The 17,910-nt window shown below is 36.7% G+C and overlaps 1 protein-coding gene across 1 annotated transcript in view; it reads right to left on the minus strand.

Annotated features, from left to right (window-relative positions):
* Positions 1-17,910, minus strand: part of ninaC (STKc_myosinIII_N_like and MYSc_Myo21 domain-containing protein ninaC) — a 386,065-nt gene that overhangs the window by 355,798 nt on the left and 12,357 nt on the right. The window contains exons 3-4 of the mRNA XM_089097735.1: positions 17,608-17,712; positions 16,064-16,173 (exon numbers count right to left, since the gene is read on the minus strand). Of these exons, the coding sequence (XP_088953861.1) occupies positions 16,064-16,173; positions 17,608-17,712 (215 nt within the window). The remainder of the gene's footprint in view (positions 1-16,063; positions 16,174-17,607; positions 17,713-17,910) is intronic.

Raw genomic sequence — 17,910 nt, forward strand, 5'->3', positions numbered from 1 at the left:
TGTCGGTTTGTATGTGAGAATCTATTTATTTATTAGTGTTTTGTCTCTCTTACTTCCTCTGCTTATGTGTCTGGGTGGAAGTTTGCCTATCTCAATGCCTGTGATTGTTGCTTTGTATGTCAGAATCCTTACATTTATATTTGTTTTTGTCTCTCGCACTTCCTCTGCTTATGTGTCTGGGTGGGTGTTTGCTTATCTCAGTGCCTGTCTCTGTCCGTTTGTATGCCTGAATCCATATATTTATATGTGTTTTTGTCTCCCTCACTTCCTCTGCTTATGTGTCTAGGCGGGTGTTTGCCTATCTCAATGCCTGTCTTTGTTGGTGTGTGTGTCAGAATACTTACATTTATGTGTGTTTTTATCTCTCCCACTTCCTCTGCTTATGTGATTGGGAGGATGTTTGCTTATTTTAATGTCGGTTTGTATGTCAAAATCCATATATTTATACGTGTTTTTGTCTCCCTCCCTTCCTCTGCTTATGTGTCTGGGCGGGTGTTTTCCTATCTCAATGCCTGTCTCTGTTGGTGTGTGTGTCAGAATCCTTACATTTATGTGTGTTTTTATCTCTCCCACTTCCTCTGCTTATGTGATTGGGAGGATGTTTGCTTATTTTAATGTCGGTTTGTATGTCAAAATCCATATATTTATACGTGTTTTTGTCTCCCTCCCTTCCTCTGCTTATGTGTCTGGGCGGGTGTTTTCCTATCTCAATGCCTGTCTCTGTCGGTTTGTATGTCAGAATCCATATGTCTATATGTGTTTTTGTCTCCCTCACTTCCTCTGCTTATGCGTCTGGGCGGGTGTTTGCCTATCTCAATGCCTGTCTTTGTTGGTTTGTGTGTCAGAATCCTTTCATTTATGTGTGTTGTTATCTCTCCCACTTTCTCTGCTTATGTGATTGGGCGGATGTTTGCCTATCTCAATGTCGGTTTGTATGTCAGAATCTATATATTTATACGTGTTTTTGTCTCCTTAACTTCCTCTACTTATGTTTTTGGGCAGATGCATGCTTATCTCAATTCATGTCTCTGATGGGTGGTATGCGAGAACCAATTAATTTGCATGTGTTTTTGTTTCTCTCACTCTCATTCCCTTTTTTTATAGCAAGATGTTTTCATATCTCAATGGCTCTCTTTGTCGATTTGTATGTCAGAATCTATATATTTATATGTTTTTTTTGTCTCTTTCACTTCCTCTGCTTATGTGTCTGGGCGGGTGTTTGCTTATCTCAGTACCCGTCTTTGTCGGTTTGTATGCTTGAATCCTTACATTTATACGTTTTTTGTCTCTCTCACTTTCTCTGCTTATGTGTCTGAGCAATGTTTGCCTTTGTATGATCTATCTCTCTCTTACGGGCTGAAACAACTTGTCGATTTCGACACGTATCACGGCCCAAACGGATTGTCTCGTCTTGACCTATTCCTTACAGATCACCCTGACATCATTAAGGTAGATGCCCACGCTTTCACAAGTGACCCCATTACCGTCGTTTCACCTGGAAACCTACGTATTCCGCCTCCAGTAAAGCATGAAAGAACAATCTGGCTATACAAAAGAGGTGATTGGGACGGTTTGAGAAACACTTTTTTCTTAGCAGTGGTGACCCTTCTTCTTTGAAGGCCCCAAGGAAACTAAAGAAAAGTTTACGCAGGCCATAGCTGACTCTGTCAATAAGCGTATCCTTTTAGAGTGGATTAAGTTGTCTTGGCAGGACCCACTGGTTCAAAACCCGGTGTAAGAACATTCTCCGACCAAAGACAAAGGCATACAAGCGATGGCTACTTTCGAAGAGCGAAGAGGACAGAATTACATTCATAAATGCGCGCAAAGATGCAGTTTAAGCGATTCGGCAGTCTCGGGTTCAGTATAAGGAGAAATTCGCCACCAAGCTTCAACTTGCTTCGGCAAAGAGTTGGTGGAAAATTGTCAAGGAGGCTTTACCGTCGTCCAAGGAGACCACAATTCCTTCTCTCCAGAGTAACGGGACAGTGGTACAAGATCCACAGGCAAAGGCTGAAGCTTTTGCTAAGGCTTTTGCCGAATTCTGGAATCTAGAGGATGACGTTAGAGAAGTGCCAAAATTCTCCGACCGAACCGAAAATGTCCTGGAACGCGTGAATTTTTCTGCTCCCAAGATCCTTCGCATTCTGCAACATCTGGATGTGACCAAAGCCACGGGTCCTGACAACATACCAAATGTTGTGCTCAAGTCCTGCAGTGCCGAACTAGCTGGACCCTTGTCATTGCTTTTCCGGCTGTGCTTTTGCTCCCGAAAGTTCCCACGAACATGGAAGTCCGCCCATGTTATACCTACTTTAAAGCCAGAAGGCGATCCAACGAGCGTGGGCTCCTACAGACGTATTAGCCTTGTCTTCTGTGTTGGCAAAGTTTACAAGAGCGTCTCCAATAAAACACTTCTTCAGTACCTGGAATCAAATGACCTTCTAGGCGATTGCCAATATGGATTCCGCTGGAAACGCTCAACATTAGACTGCCTAGTGGCCCAGTATCAGGAGTGGATAGAACTACTGGCAATGGGATACGACATCAGGCTACTATCCTTCGAAATTGCGAAAGCTTTTGACAGAGTATGGCACCGTGGCCTGCTAAAGAAACTCTATGTGTATGGTGTTCGTGGATGTCTGTTAAAAGTGATTGAGAGTTTTCTTTCCGATCGTTCACTGCGGGTTGTTCTAGACGGGTTTATTTCCAACGAACATCGAGTGAAATCAGGGGTACCCCAGGGCAGTGTCTTGGGACCTACGCTCTTGCTTAACTACATAAACGACATGGGAGACAACCTCACAAACCCTCTGCCTCACTTTGCCGACGATACCACGGCACACTCAGCCGTCCCTAAACACGAAGACCCATCACAAGCCTCCCTTTCCCCGCAGATGGATCTTTTGAAAATTGAAAAGTGGTCTGATGCATTGATGATCAACTTCAATGCATCGAAAACAAAGGAGCTGCAAATTACCCGATCAAAGGTGCCACGTTTATACCTCAGTTTCATCTTCAAAAATGAAGCTATAAAGAGAGTCGACGAGCTTCGTCTACTGGGGATTCATTTCTCCACCGATTTCTCTTGGAACAACCACCTTGATCGGATGAGAAGCTCCTGCGCAAGAAAGCTGGGAGTTACTCTTCACTGCAAAAACCTTCTTCCATCAAGCTCGATCATCCCACTCTACAAGTCTTGCATCAGACCCATAGCTGAATATGGATGCCCGCTATTTGCTGGTGCTCCAAAAATGCTGTTGGCACCACTTCAGAAGATCCAGAATAGGGCAAATAGGGCGGGCTGCACCTCTACACAAGAATTGCTCCAGCCTCTAAATGAAAGGTTTGATATAGCGTTGATGGCTGTTTTCTACAAGTACATGAATTCGCCTCCCTCAGACGAGCTCTCTCGAATTCTGCCCCCCCTTTGTCAAGCCGACAAGGCAGACACGAAGGCACACAGCTCGGTCCAATTATCTAAAGGAGGATACGCCGAAAACCGAGTACTTGAGGAACAGCTTCCTCCGTCGTTGCACTTCTATCTGGAACGATCTTCCTGGGGATATTATCCCTGCAAATCCCTCTGTTGACACCTACAAAACAAGGTTTAATAGACATTTAAAACCACGAGGCCATTGAAAGACGTAAATGAATAGCGGCATATCAGATACTTTGAAGTACCTGGCGCCGTGAATATTGGAATAAAAAAAAATCTCAATGCCTGTCTTTGTATGTCAGAATCCTTACATTTACATGTGTTTTTGTATCCCTCACTTCCTCTGCTCATGTGTCTGGGCGGGTGTTTGCCTATCTCAATGCCTATCTCTGTCGATTTCTATGCCAAAATCCATATATTTTTATTTTTTTTTGTATGTCTGTGGGATTCAAGAAAGAGTTTGCTACTTACTTACAATTTTTTCATAATTTCTTGAATGGAATTTCTACATTGTGTATCCAAGTGGTGAGTTCAAGAAAGAAACTGATCCTTAAAATTTGTTCATAATTTAATGAGATGAATAGAACTATTCTAAAGAAAAAAGACGGGTTAAGCTTAAAGATATTTATTGCTTAAACACATTAATAGATTTTTTTAGAAAAAACACATATTTACATAAAAATAGTACTTAAAGTTCACCGTGTCTCATGCATTTATCTTGATCGTGTATGTCCTTAGGTATCCACTGCGCGAAGAACCTAACTTCGTCTTCAGGATGGTGATAAGCCCTTTCAAATTTAGGACACTTAAATTCTTCTAGATTGAAAAGTTGAATCGTAGGGTCACACTTTTGAATTAAAACTTTACCGGTAGGTACATTACCCTTTACATAGTGCTTCAACCCCGAAAAAGCTGCAAATTTCACTGACTTCCTCCTGAACATTTCTCAGTTCCTGACCACTATTATTAAGTGGCGTAATCACTCTATCGTAGAATCCCAGTCTGTTTATATAACGTAATGTAGTACCCCACAAGCTTTTATCATACTCAAACATATTATAGCTCACTATCCAATGATAACAGTCATTTTCTTCGAGTTCCATAGTCAATAATAAAAATAAACATTCAAATATAACACCACAAGATGATTTTTTTTAAACCGATAAATTCTGTGTCATACAGTCCTATCATATTTGAAACTTTTAATGTAGTTGTTACGTAGAGAAGTACTTTCTCAAGCTTTTATACCTTCGCTCAAGGTTGAATGGAGTTATGGCTAGGAGGTTGAGTCCTAAAACAATCAGAATTCATTGTGGAGAGGAGTCATAAAACCCTTAGAATTCATTGTGGGATAATTCATTGTGGGAATTCATGTGGGAGAGTCATAGAACTCTCGGTATCTATTGCATGCAAATGAAGTCTGAAATTACAATTATTTTTTTTATAATTTCTGTATTGTGTATGCAAGAGGTGAATTCAAAAATGAGTTTGTTACTTACTTAAAAATTTTTCATAATGACAAATCCAACAACGGCTGATGATAAAGAATTTATTCATTCTAATAGATAGATATTGTCAATGTTATCTAACGTACCCGACAAATGATATCGATAAAGAATTTTAATAAAGAATTTGTTCAATTTGATTCTTAAATTATGTCAATGTTATCAAACGTATCTGTCAAAAGACATTGATAAAGAATTTATTCACTCTAATACTTAGATTCCGTCAATGTTATCCCATGTATCTGACGATAGATGTTGATAGAGAATTTATTCATTCTTATACTTAGATTTTTTCTATGTTAACCTATCTATCCGACATATGATGCATGCGAATTCCTTTTCTTACATCTTCGATGTTTTAATATACATTCTAAACGTCTGATATGCTAGCATACTCTAAAAATAATGAACACATAACAATGTAATGCATAATATATTTTGAATGATAATGTCATGTAGAATATTAATACAAAAAATATATTATTATTATACATTATTAATATCAATAAACAACTTTGGACATTTTGAATCTGTTCCATAAAATGGTTCACCATGTTTTCTCTTGATACTATAGCTGTTGTCTTCTCTTAGTTCGTAATCAGTAGAATAATCATTATTCCATTTTGAGTCATACACAATTTTTACAGGTGTGTCATCAACAGGCTCAATTTACTTTTTGGCTTTGGTATTATTTGCTTCATTGACTATTTGATTGATTGATGTTACGATTGCTGTTGCTTTGTTTTTCCTCGACTTATCTCTATATTCCTTATTGATGTTTTTTGTAAATATCGTTCTTATTTTTCGGGCAATTACATTGTGTCTTATCAAATAAAGTTTACACAGGTAACAGTTCCGGCGCGTAGACAAGATATGGTTTATGATATTAGTACAAGAGTAGGTCTTTCTTTTCGTCTTTGCTTTCATTTGAATGCTAATACCCGAAAGCTGAAGATATGGTTTAACACTGGGTAATATGTTACCACAAGCACTAGCAAGAAGATGCCCTTCTTCATCAACTATTATCTTTATGTTGGGATTCTCTTTGAGTGCGATCATCTCCGGAGATCTCAATCTCGCATATCCACCATCATAAGAGTTGAATTTTTTTGGTACTCCAAAGAAATTTAATTCCTTACAGTCATGACAATGCACGATTACGTTTCCGATGGTGCTACCACTTGTACTTATTTTATAGTTTAAATACTTCTCCTTTTCGGCATTCAATGCTACAATAACACTATCATGTGAACATACTTTCTTAAAATGCTTCATCTTCACTTCTTAGAGATATGAGTTGTGTTTATTGTTCCACTGTGTAAAAAATACTGATTTAATACATCCAGTAAACTAGGTAGTGTCGATAAACAATAGAGTACCATTGGGAAAGCCGCATCGTGTCTCTGAGCAAGCATAGAGTACAATTGTTAGAGCCATAAGCATATTTCATGTCATTTTAAGATACGTGAAAAAAAGTTGAATAATTTCAAAGTCCCAAAAAAATTTAGTCCAATAAAAAAAGTGCTACTACAAACAATATTTTTCTAATAGTAAAAGTTGCGACTAACATTTCTATATCACTCTCATTTTGAATTTGGAAAATACTAAATGTGATTTTTGTATGTTTTAAGTATGTTACATGTCATTCTAAGAGATGTAAAAAAAAGTTGAAAAAATATATCATGTTCAAAAAATAATAAAAAAAGTTTTAAAAAAACTTCAAAAAGAAAACTATAAAAAAATGGTGGGGGGGGGGGGGGGCAAAAAGTCGGAGGGGAGGTGGCCCCCGTGGATTTGGGGGATACGGGACCTTTGGGGGTTGAGGTCTCTGGTGGTTAGGGTCGTTGGTGCTTATAATCCTTGACGGTTCGTACTCACAAACACCTTACTACTTGATTTCCAATGATTTCTATGGATTTTTCTTAATTTCTTTATTAAAATTCTTTTCTTCCCATCTACATCTCTCTTAGTGTCAACTTTTTAGTATACTATAACGTTAGACCCTATTTTAAATTGACAACACTGTTCAAACACCACTTGTGTATTATACAAAACACATCGGGGAGGTAAAGCTAGGTCAACTCACAATGTCATTCTGTCATCATTAGCCATTTTCATAGATTGATGTTTTCCCAAATTTATAGCAAATTGTCTGAGTTAACAAGTCCTTCGGGTTTACCTTAACTGCTAATCAGTTTAACCCTTTTTCTCCACCTTCATATGATCCAATTCGCAAATGTTATCTAGCTCTGTTTTTTATCTATTGTTCAAATAAGATCGTTCGTACAGTCCAATTCGCAAATCCTTTATCCCTTCTTGCAAATAGAGTTAGCTTTTAACAGCATATATCAGTCAAACAATTCTGAGTGTAGCATCCGATTTTTTAATTAGCAACGAGACATTTCTAAGAAACTAGTCTCGAGTTAAGGCAATTGTCCCAAAAATAGGTGTTGCCTCAGAAACCCGTCTGACAATTTCTAGTTTTTGGTTAAAAAAAAAAACAAGTTATGATGAAAGTGCCTCAAAAACCTGTCTGGTTGCGTTATACAATCTCAATTATACTTTCAAAACGTGTTTGATCACTTTATAGGTATATAATATAAAAAGGATTGGTCGCTTTTTGCAATGTGCACGTCAAACTGCACTGTATATTCTTGTGCTCATCAAACTGCACTGTATATTCTTGTGTAATTCCATGTGTAATTGATATCAATAGGACTATCACTACTTCTAGCCATCCATCATTACCAGGATACATTCCCAAGCTCTGTATTAAATACAATAAGGACTGGTTCCCTAATCAGCGTGGAATCTCCTTTCCGTACTCACAGCATGGCTGTGGAAAAACTTTGCCTGAAGAAGCTGACGATTCTTCTCACGCCACCCAGCTACCATAAGGGATTACGAAAAAAACACAAAAAAGTTCTCGATCCTACAAACGTAAACATAAATGCACTTGCGTTTACTTGTTTCAAGTTGCAACCTCTTGGCTCATCCTGGCGTTCAAGATCCGGTAATATGTTTGGCTTCAGTAAGGTTTGTCCACTGTTGACGGCTCGATGATAAACGAGCCATCAACTGCAAACTAGGAATCTGCGTTGTTAGAATGAAGTAAAATGAACTGTTTCCGCAATAAAACTTTTACTATTAACATTAATTTAAATAATAGCCATAATTCCTGACTTTGGGCTGGTTTTCTCTGTACTAGGGTTTGGCTCTTGCTACGACTATGACCTTCAAGGGTGTTCAGGCCCTCGGACATGAAAAGTTTCGTTAATTTTCAAATATATAAGACAGAAGGATATATTGTTTTTGGAGGGGGAGGGGTAGTTTTAAAATCAAAACGGCATAAAAAGAACTAAAGATTTAACCAATAATTAAAGATCAAATTATTCGAGTCAGCTTTCGTTATCTCCGACAAAACTGGTTGAATTACATTTTCTAGTTATATTATTGGTTTGAGGAGAGTTCAGCTTAATAAGTTTGAGTTGCATTGGGGTTCAGTTGAATGGGGGGTTCAGTTAGAAAGGGATTGAGTGCTACCAGTGTTCAGTTAAGCGGGGATTGAGTTGCACGAGGGTTCAGCTTCACGAGGTTCAGTTGAATGAGGCTCAGTTAAACGTGGGTTTAGCTAAACGGTGGATGAGTTGCATGAAGTTCAGTTGAATGGGGTTGAGTTTCATGGAGGTTCACTTGCACGAGGGTTAAGTTGAACAGAGTTTGAGTTGCACGAAGGTCCCGTTAAAATGGGGTTGAGTTGCAAGAGGGTTAGGTTGCACAGGGTTCAGTTAAACGACGGTTCAGTTGGACGAGGGTTGAATTCCACAAGGGTACAGTTAAACAGGGTTCAGTTATATTAAGGTTCAGTTGTAAGAGGATTCAGTTAAATGGGGTACTGTTGCACGAGAGTTTAGTTACACGAGGGCTCAGTTGCACAAGGGTCCGGTTGCATGGGGGCTCAGCTAAACGGGGGTTTAGTTGCACCAGGGTTCAGATGTACAGGGGTTCAGTTACTGGGTTTCAGTAACCTGGGGTTCGGTTAAACGAGGGTTCAGTTACACTCCGACCTTCAGGTCGTCGTAGTACGTTGCTGAACTACCAGAGGTGTCTGTATTTGAGAACAACTGGTACAGGAGGCCCGTTTCCAGCTTTATTATGGATGATATCGCTGATGCCTCTCGCAGATTGACTGAACTTCAGGATATAATCAAGAATTTATAAAAGAAGACATTCAGATCCTGAGCTTCTGAAGTTGTTAAAGGCCAGATCTTCCGGCCGAAAGGTAGTGTCGACACCACGATTGGATCAAATATCCCTAGTTTAGTCCTCAGTGTAACTTTGTGATTGTTCCACAAGGATTTCAATCGGACGGAGAAAAATTGCCTAGGCTGAAGAAATACAAGCTTAAATTTTCTTTGCGGCACTGCCATAGGGGTTCATCATAGAAACTAGGTATTTACAAGAGTTAGTATCTTTGACAGGATTTCGATTTGGTAGGACGGATGCGTCTCCGATACCACTTGTCCTCGTCGTTTTTGCTTTCTGCTAACTTAAATCAAGGCCGACAGATTTACCCTTACTAAAGAAGTCTTCGAGTATTGATTGAGCTTCATAGATGGAAATAGACAATAGATCAACATTTTAGGCATAATCTAAGCCTGTTAAGGACAGGGTTTTCTTGAGATCACTCTACTGCTTTTAGAATTTAGTTTATTACAAAATTTAACAAGGTCTGGGACAGTTCGCATCCTTGTCTTAAATGTCAAAAAGTGATACTAAGCTTTCATTCCCTCTAAATTTATTTTTCGTACCTCCATTGTATGCCTGGATTCTGGGGATCAGCTTGTCAGGTACGCCATGTTCCCTCAAGGCGTTACAAACCACCGGATCAGAAACAGTAATGAAGTCAATCACATAGTTCTTCTCTTTCTGATAATTATTCAAATGTGTGCTCTAAGATCTGTCTACTATTATCTAACTATAATAGTATAAAACTAAAATAGTATATAACTATTTTTAACAAAATGGCTATCTCAAAATTTTTATCGTATGTGTTTTGGGAAAAAGGACGTGGGGGGGGGGGGGCAGAGCCAGTTGCCCTCTGATCACTTTTGTCTATTAAAAAGGGTACTAGAACTTTCGATTTTTAATCAAATTAGCCCCCTCTGAAGCTTATACGACGACCCCTTCCATATGAAGTGCCTCTGAGAAAAGAAAATAATAAAATACTGGAGCAGTATGGCCTTTACAATGGGCAAATGTGCAGCGTTGCCTCTGATATTTTAGTAATAGACCAGATGAAAATGAGAGGAATGTATGGGAAATGGGGAAAATATTTTTAGTGTTTATTTCTTTCTCCCAGCAGTCACTGGTGCTTGTCCCATATATAGCTTGGAGCTTGTTCCTTGTAACTTGGAGCTTGTTCCCTAGGGATTTCCTCAGACGGACAAAAACAGCCCAGATTGAAAAAATACGAGCTTAGATTTTCTCTACTGCGCTGCCAAGGGGGTTCATCAAAGAACCTAGGTATTTATGAATGCTAGCATCTTCGATTGAACTCCAATCGTGCTGGACGGACGCGTTTCCAATGCTGCTTGTCCTCATCGTTTTTGTTTTCTGCTGACCTATATGAAGGTCGACGGGTTTGTCCTTACTAGGCAGGTCGTCCACCATGGACTGAGCTTCTTGGATGGAATCGACAAGTTGACCAGCATCATTGGCATGATATAGGTCTAGTAGAGATAGGAAGAGGCTTATCATAACTGCTTGATTCCGCTCAACTGCTTTAAGGATTTAGAGTATTGTAAAATTAAACAAGGTCGAAGACAGTACGCATCCTTGTCTTACTTCCTGATAATATACAAAAGTGATGCTAGGCTTTTATCCCCTCTAACTTGAGCTTTTGTACCTACATAGTATGCATAGATTAGGTGGATTAGCTTGTCAAGTACGCCCTCTTCGAATTTATGTTTGTTTTAAGTTTTAATGTCGCTCCTTGCTTTCAGTTAAAAAAACTTGTATTTTTGTTTAATTTCTGAACGTTTTTGAATTAATACAACTTTGATTTTGGCTCACCGTACATGAATAATTAAAACGAAATTTGTATATTAATTTTGTTTTTTTTGGCAAAATGGCTTTCTCGAAATTTTGTTCTGACGTAACTTACGAATTAACTTCCCTAACAAGCTTCTATGCTCGTGTGTTTTTATTACGTATATTAGGGAGTTCACCCCCCTAGTCAATACCTCATTCTTTTCGCTAAAGTTAGAATTTTCTTCGAATCACAAACCCTGAATCACAAAGGCCGGTTAATTAGAATAGATAACTCTTTTGAAAGCACTAAAACAAAGTTTAGCGTAAAGAGCAAGGTATTGCTCATATACATAATAATTTCTGTTCGTTCCTGAAAAAAAATCCCTCCTGAAATCGTCTGTATACTTCCGATAAAACCAGTACTATATGTAAACAATAGGCTAAGTTCATAACTTGCAGCCCTTCCCCCGGGAACTTTGGGGCATTAAATTATTCCCAAAGACATATTTATTAGATTTTCGACTATACTGAACTAAATGGCTATCTCAAAATTTTGATTGGGTGACTTCGGGAGAAAAATGAGCGTGAGAGGGGGCCAAGTTGTCCTCCAATTTTTTGGTCACTTAAAAAGGGCACTAGAACTTTTAATTTCCGTTCGAATGAGCCCTCTCACGATGTTCTAGAACTACTGGATTGATAAGATCACCCCTGGGGAAAAAACAAAACAAATAAACACGCATCCATGATCTTTCTTCTGACAAAAAAATACAAAATTCCACATTTTTGCAGATAGGAGCTTGAAACTGCTATAGTAGGGTTCTCTGATACGCTGAATCTGATGGTTTGATTTTCATTAAAGTTCTATGACTTTTAGGGGTTGTTTGCCCCTTTTTTGAAAATAAGGCACATTTTTTCAGGCGCGTAACTTTTAATGGGATTGAACTTGATGCAACTTATATATTTGAAAGCATAAAAATCTGATTCTTTTCATGTATCTATTGGCATCAAAATTCCATTTTTTTAGAATTTCGGTTACTATTGAGCCAGGTCGCTCCTTACTTACAGTTCATTACCACGAACTGTTTGATATATGTTTGTGCTCTAGAATCTGTATTCAGCTGAATGTCTGATCAGATCCGTCCATTCCAGACCTGAAGTCTCCACTGTTGCATCTAATTCTTCTGCCACGGGCGGTATAGAACCGGTTAGTTATATAATTGCAAAAAATGTCCCCGCTGCATCAATTAGCAAGATCCCTCTGTAGTTTCTGCTGTCCACTTTTTTTCCTCTTTTTAATGCTAAAACGATAATAAAAAGCCTCCAGTCGACTTGTACATGTTCCTTGTCACGGATTTCATATACTATCTGACGGAGCTCCTGGACTACTGACGCAGAAAGAGCAATGTAAGTTTTCAATGGTTGTGAGTCTTTGCCTGGTGATTTGATGTTTTCTACCCTTTATGGGAAGTTACAACTTTAGTATCCGTAGGCTTATCAAGAATTTTTGGGGTAATTTATTTCCATTGGGTAGAAACCAATTACAAGACTATAAAAATTATCTTACGACCTAAATGGAACAGAAATATTCGGCTGGGCGAAGGGCCGTTTTTCTACCCTCCTCCTTTCTTAGAAAGCTATTTAGTTCCGGTAAAATTTAATTACAATTCGACAGTCTTAGTCTAGGTTCACAAAACAATGAAATCTCATTGGTTGACTAACCTGGAGAAAACTAACCTTAAAAATAAGCCTTAAAAAATTAAAACCTTAAAAAGTAAGAACCAACAGGTATTTAATTTTTAATGAAAGAGACCTTGATATTCAATTATGCAGTTTTTCAAAGTATTTCATGACGCTAAAAGGTAGAAAAGTAAAATGAAATCAAATTGGTGTGGCAATTAAATCGTTGTAACAATTATAATAACTATAATAACCGCATTATATTATTATGGTTATTATATGAATTATAATAATTGTAACTTTACTTTTAACTATATACTAACTATACTATAGCTGTTACTATCACACTATAAATGACTTAAATATTGTCTCACTTGAGCTAGCTTTCGGTACATCATGCTAACATCATGAGAGTGTTATGTGATAACTTTGTTTGTTTGTTTGTTTTGTATTAGTGTTTTTGAAGGGTATTCTGTGCTTTAATCGTTCTGACCGAAAGTTTAAATTGAATCCTTTATTTGTATTTTCATAATATTAATTATGTTTGTATGTTTTTTTGCATGTTTTTTTTGTGGCAATGGCCCTGCGGGATCTTTTGTGTCAAAAATACTATACTATACTATAATATAAATCTGAAAGCTCAAGGAGAGCAAGGAAATTTATGATTAAAATAGATCTTTTTAAGGCTTTAAGAATACTCCCTCACCTCATAATAGCAGATGCACAGTTATTCACCACTGTTTATGCTTCTATCAAGCCTCAAATGAACCAACATGCAGCTTTAAAATAAATATTGAGGGGGATCTTAAACTAAATGGAAATGTCCTGTGTTCAACAATTTATTAAAAAGGGCGGATCTACAATATCTTGGGTGTAGCTAAGAGTACCAACCAGTAACTTTCAGAATATTTTTAGAGGAATGTTGAGCAAAATCAAAAGACACTATATGCAACCTATTATTTCATTTTCACCTGGTGAAAATTTATGTTCGAACGTAGATCTTTTTAACTAAATATCACACATAGGAAAAAGTCTTCTGAATTTTCTTCATTGGGACCTAGTAAAGAATAAATCAGAAGATGTCCAACGATTTTGCCTATATCTGTTCCGGTAATCCTCCTTATCCTATGTTCCTTGATCCTTTGTTTTTCTCTGTTGATTTTTGCTTCTCGATAGCCCTGGTCTGTTAAATATCTTTGTTTTTCTCTTTCATTTGTTACTTTCTTAAAATCTGGATCTTAATACAACCTAGTAACGATTCTTATGTGGGCTTGAGCGCTAACCCTTTCAGCAGCCTTTTTTTTATCTCTTTTAAATCTGTTTTTCAGAATTTCTAGGATGTTATTTCTATTTTGCTGTACTGCTATTTTTTTGCAGTAGATACTTTGATTGCCTAGCTCTGTCACTTTTCTCGGTATTTATTCCGTTTAGCTTGTTCTCTTGAAACCATTGAGTCTATAAGAGTTTTTACTAAATACCTGCTTTACCGGTTAAGACGACTTGACTTGTCACCCTTTTATATTGGTACGTGTCGTCATTGCAGCGCCATCATATAGTTTTACTATAACGGCATTTACGGTTGTCACCTACGATTGTAATACCATTCATCATCTTGTATATGAAGAAGTAGTTTTGCTAAAAATTACGTTTTATTTTAAATATTATGTTTTAATCTATAGATTCCAACGCCCCACATTGACAAATCCGATGGTGTATTTTGCGTTTTGGCCCGATGTGATTTTTTAGCGGCTTCAGGCTATTTTTTTAAATTCCAGTTAATTGGTTTTCAAAATAAAATTTTACTCTTAAGACTTACCGAGATAATTGTTACTATTACTGAAACATCTATAAATGGAAATTTTTTCTCACAAGCAAGTTTTTTCCTAAAATATGTTGTCTAATTTTTGGTCACTATGGGCCATGGTTTGTTCTTGACTGGGTTGCAGCGATCGCTGTAACCATAAGTCCTAATGAGGCCTAGATTACTGAAAAAAATAAATAAGCCAGCCCAAGAATACAATAAGCTTTGAAAGAAAAGACAGAGAGGCGGAAGCTTTAGAAGTTCATAATTAGGGGACTCTATTTCACTTAATCTTATTTAAGGTTGATTATTATTCAAAAATCCTAGCCTAATTGGAGAACAGTCAATGTGAATTATGATAGTTTTAGCTAAGTATTTGGCTTGTTCTTAACGTGTCAGTTGTCAGCATTATTTTTTTTAATACAAAGAAACCTAAATGGTGAATAAAAAAATGTAAAATGTTACTATTTACAATAGTAAAAAAGTAAAAATTCCGCAACAATGTATTACAATAGTAAAATATTGTAATATTTTACTATTTATGTAAAATTTACTATTTACTATTTATATAAAATTTTACTATTTATAATAGTAAAATAGTAAAAATTCAGCAACAATATTTTACAAAAATCCATCAAACGGAATTTTTCCATCATTTGATGGAAAAATTCACCATAAATTGTTAAAGGCAATTTTTAAAACGATCAAGGAAATCCAGTTGATACAGAGGATTGGTGCTATCAATTATAGTTGGAACGTTGGATATACTCCTTAAATGGTGTGAAGAGTCGGCTACGTGATTTTTATTTCAATATGGAGTCAAGCTTGATATGGCTGAACTTTGGAAATTACAAGTAAAAAATTATGGAAGATAAGGAAAAAAAATGTGCAAGAGAAAAGACAAGCAGCTCGAAAAAAGTGGGACAAAAACGTGGGACCAGTATACGTGGAGTAGTAGATTTAACAGCAATCAATTCACAAAAACGTAGGAGGGAGGAAAATATACTTTTTGGAAATCTGGAGGGGGGCGACTACTATGTTTTTCTTTCCATTTTCCTAAAAAAAAAACAACAAACCTATAACTGAGTCAAACATCAGTCAAAACACCAATAAAAACATTCAAAATCTATAAGGGGCAAAAAAAATCTAGAGAGCACAAGTGCATCTTATCCCTATCAATTGATATCATTGAGTAGATGTCGACTGGTTAATTTTTAATTCATGCAAAGGTGTCCGAAAATATTTTTCAGAGGATGGTACGAAGCCTGCCAAAAATTTTTTTCGGTAAAGGGTAATATATATAACAATTGCTCATAAGTGACATCATAATTAGGATGAGAAACGGATGGCTACAGTAGAAATTGTGAATTCATGAAGTCATGATTAGAGGATGCGCGAAATAATTATTCAGATATTAAATGATGGAACTATTCAAAAATTAGGCTACTCGTTTTAATTGGTAAAAAATCTCAAACATAAGAGAAATCTCTGCTTTAATAAAACTCTTGTTGGGAAAAGTAAGCTTGTCTTAGAACATTAGATAACATGACTGATTAATCACAAAATTTGGACTGGCACTTAAATTAATAATGTAAAAATTAAGCTTACCTTGATATGCCAAAGTCAACTATTTTCACTTGGCCATTAGAAGTCAGTAGAATATTAGTTCCCTTTATATCTCTGTGCATTACGTGGTTCAAATGCAAATGCTGCACAGCCTAGAATCAAGAAAAAAACGACGAAGAAATGAGGAATGTTTATATCAAAGTTTATATGTGACGTCCTAAAGTTTTTTTAGATTGATTTAAAAGAAAAATTTCCAAAAGAGAAGAGGCATCCCTTACCTCTCTTAATGTCTGACACTTTAAACTTTTTTATTTTGTGATTTTGACGTGAGCATATGCTAGGTCTGGTGTGAATAGCATGTTATTTTGACTACGTTTTTTTTTATTGAGGTCAACATCCCCTCATTATTTCCTGAAAGTTTCGATTTAATAGCCTTAGCCGTTCCTGAGATTTTCTCCTTTCACAGCCTGGACGTATGTAGTATCTTTAGATTTAGTTCAATATCTCCTTCAACGTTCCTGAAAGTTTCTGTATGCTAGTTATCCCTTTCAACATTCCTTGAAGATTTGAACTCAGTACCCTCAGCCGTTCCTAAGATATTCTAGATCCAACCTTTTGACAACCTGGATGTAGGATCTGTCTTTTGTTTTAGTTCAACATACTGATCAGTATTCTCTGAAAAGTTCAACTTTGCACCCTTACCCGTTTTTTACATGCTGTAGATAAACCATTTTGATATCCTGGATACAAAAACTATATTTTGATTTAGTTCCATCCAAAGTCTAGTTTCGTTCTCTTCCAAAATCCCCCAAAATGTCCCCTGAGAGTTTCAACTGTTTTTGATATTTCAGACACGCCTTTTTGACTACTTGGATGTACATAATATCTTTTGGTTTAGTTCAACGTGCCCCTTAACATTTCTTGAAAGTTTCAACTGAATATCCCTAGCCATTCCTAATATATTGCATATACCCCTTTAAAAAAAACTACATTAACATAATGTCATTTAATTTAGTTCAGCTTCCCCCTTAACGTTCTGTGAAAGTTTTAACTTAGTGTCCTTGGTTGTAGCTGAGATATTGTACGTACGTCCTTTTAAAAACCTGGATTCACATAGTGTCTTTTGATTTAGTTCGATATCCCCTACAAAAATCTTGAAAGTTTCAACCTAATATCCTTAGCTGTTCGTTAGATATTGTAGGTAAACATTTTTGACAGCCTGGATGCATATGGTAACTGTTGATTTAGTTCATCATTCCCCTCAACTAATTGCATCGAACAATGTAAAGGCCTTGATGGTTTTCCTTAAGAATTAGTTCAATAGTTTTTTATTAGATCGGTCTAAAGAGCTTCCCCATACCCCCGAACAATCCCCTGAAAAACTCTAAGTAGTGTTCATACTACTTAACTATTCAAACACTATGATCTTTGAGTAACGGATTCTAAGGTCCCCTTTCTGGAAGAAGCATAAGGAATAATAGGATTGACTTAAATAAATACTCCACTAATCTAAATCAGGAAAACTAAAGTACATTTTCACCATAAAATTATAGGTACGTAATCTTCCCTTTTCTCTTTGTAATTACCTTGGTAGTTTCTTTGAGAATATAGGCAATGTGACATTCTTTCATTTTCTTCCCCCTCTGATTCAAACTGCGGACAAGCTCTGAAACTGAGCCACCACCACACAGCTGAAATAAAAAAAAAAATATTCTGAAAAAATCTAAGCAATTGACATACTAGAATTAAAAAAATGATTAACTCAACAATTCACGGAGCCGAAACTTGTATGATATTTTAACAGAGGAATGATAGCCGTTTAAATGAATTAAATTTAAAAAAAAAAAAATTTAACTGAAAGTAAGGAGCGACATTAAAACTTAAAACAA

The sequence above is a fragment of the Artemia sp. Qi Xiang Cuo genome, chromosome 12 (assembly GCF_049724085.1).
Source record: "Artemia sp. Qi Xiang Cuo chromosome 12, ASM4972408v1, whole genome shotgun sequence".
Taxonomy (NCBI): domain Eukaryota; kingdom Metazoa; phylum Arthropoda; class Branchiopoda; order Anostraca; family Artemiidae; genus Artemia; species Artemia sp. Qi Xiang Cuo.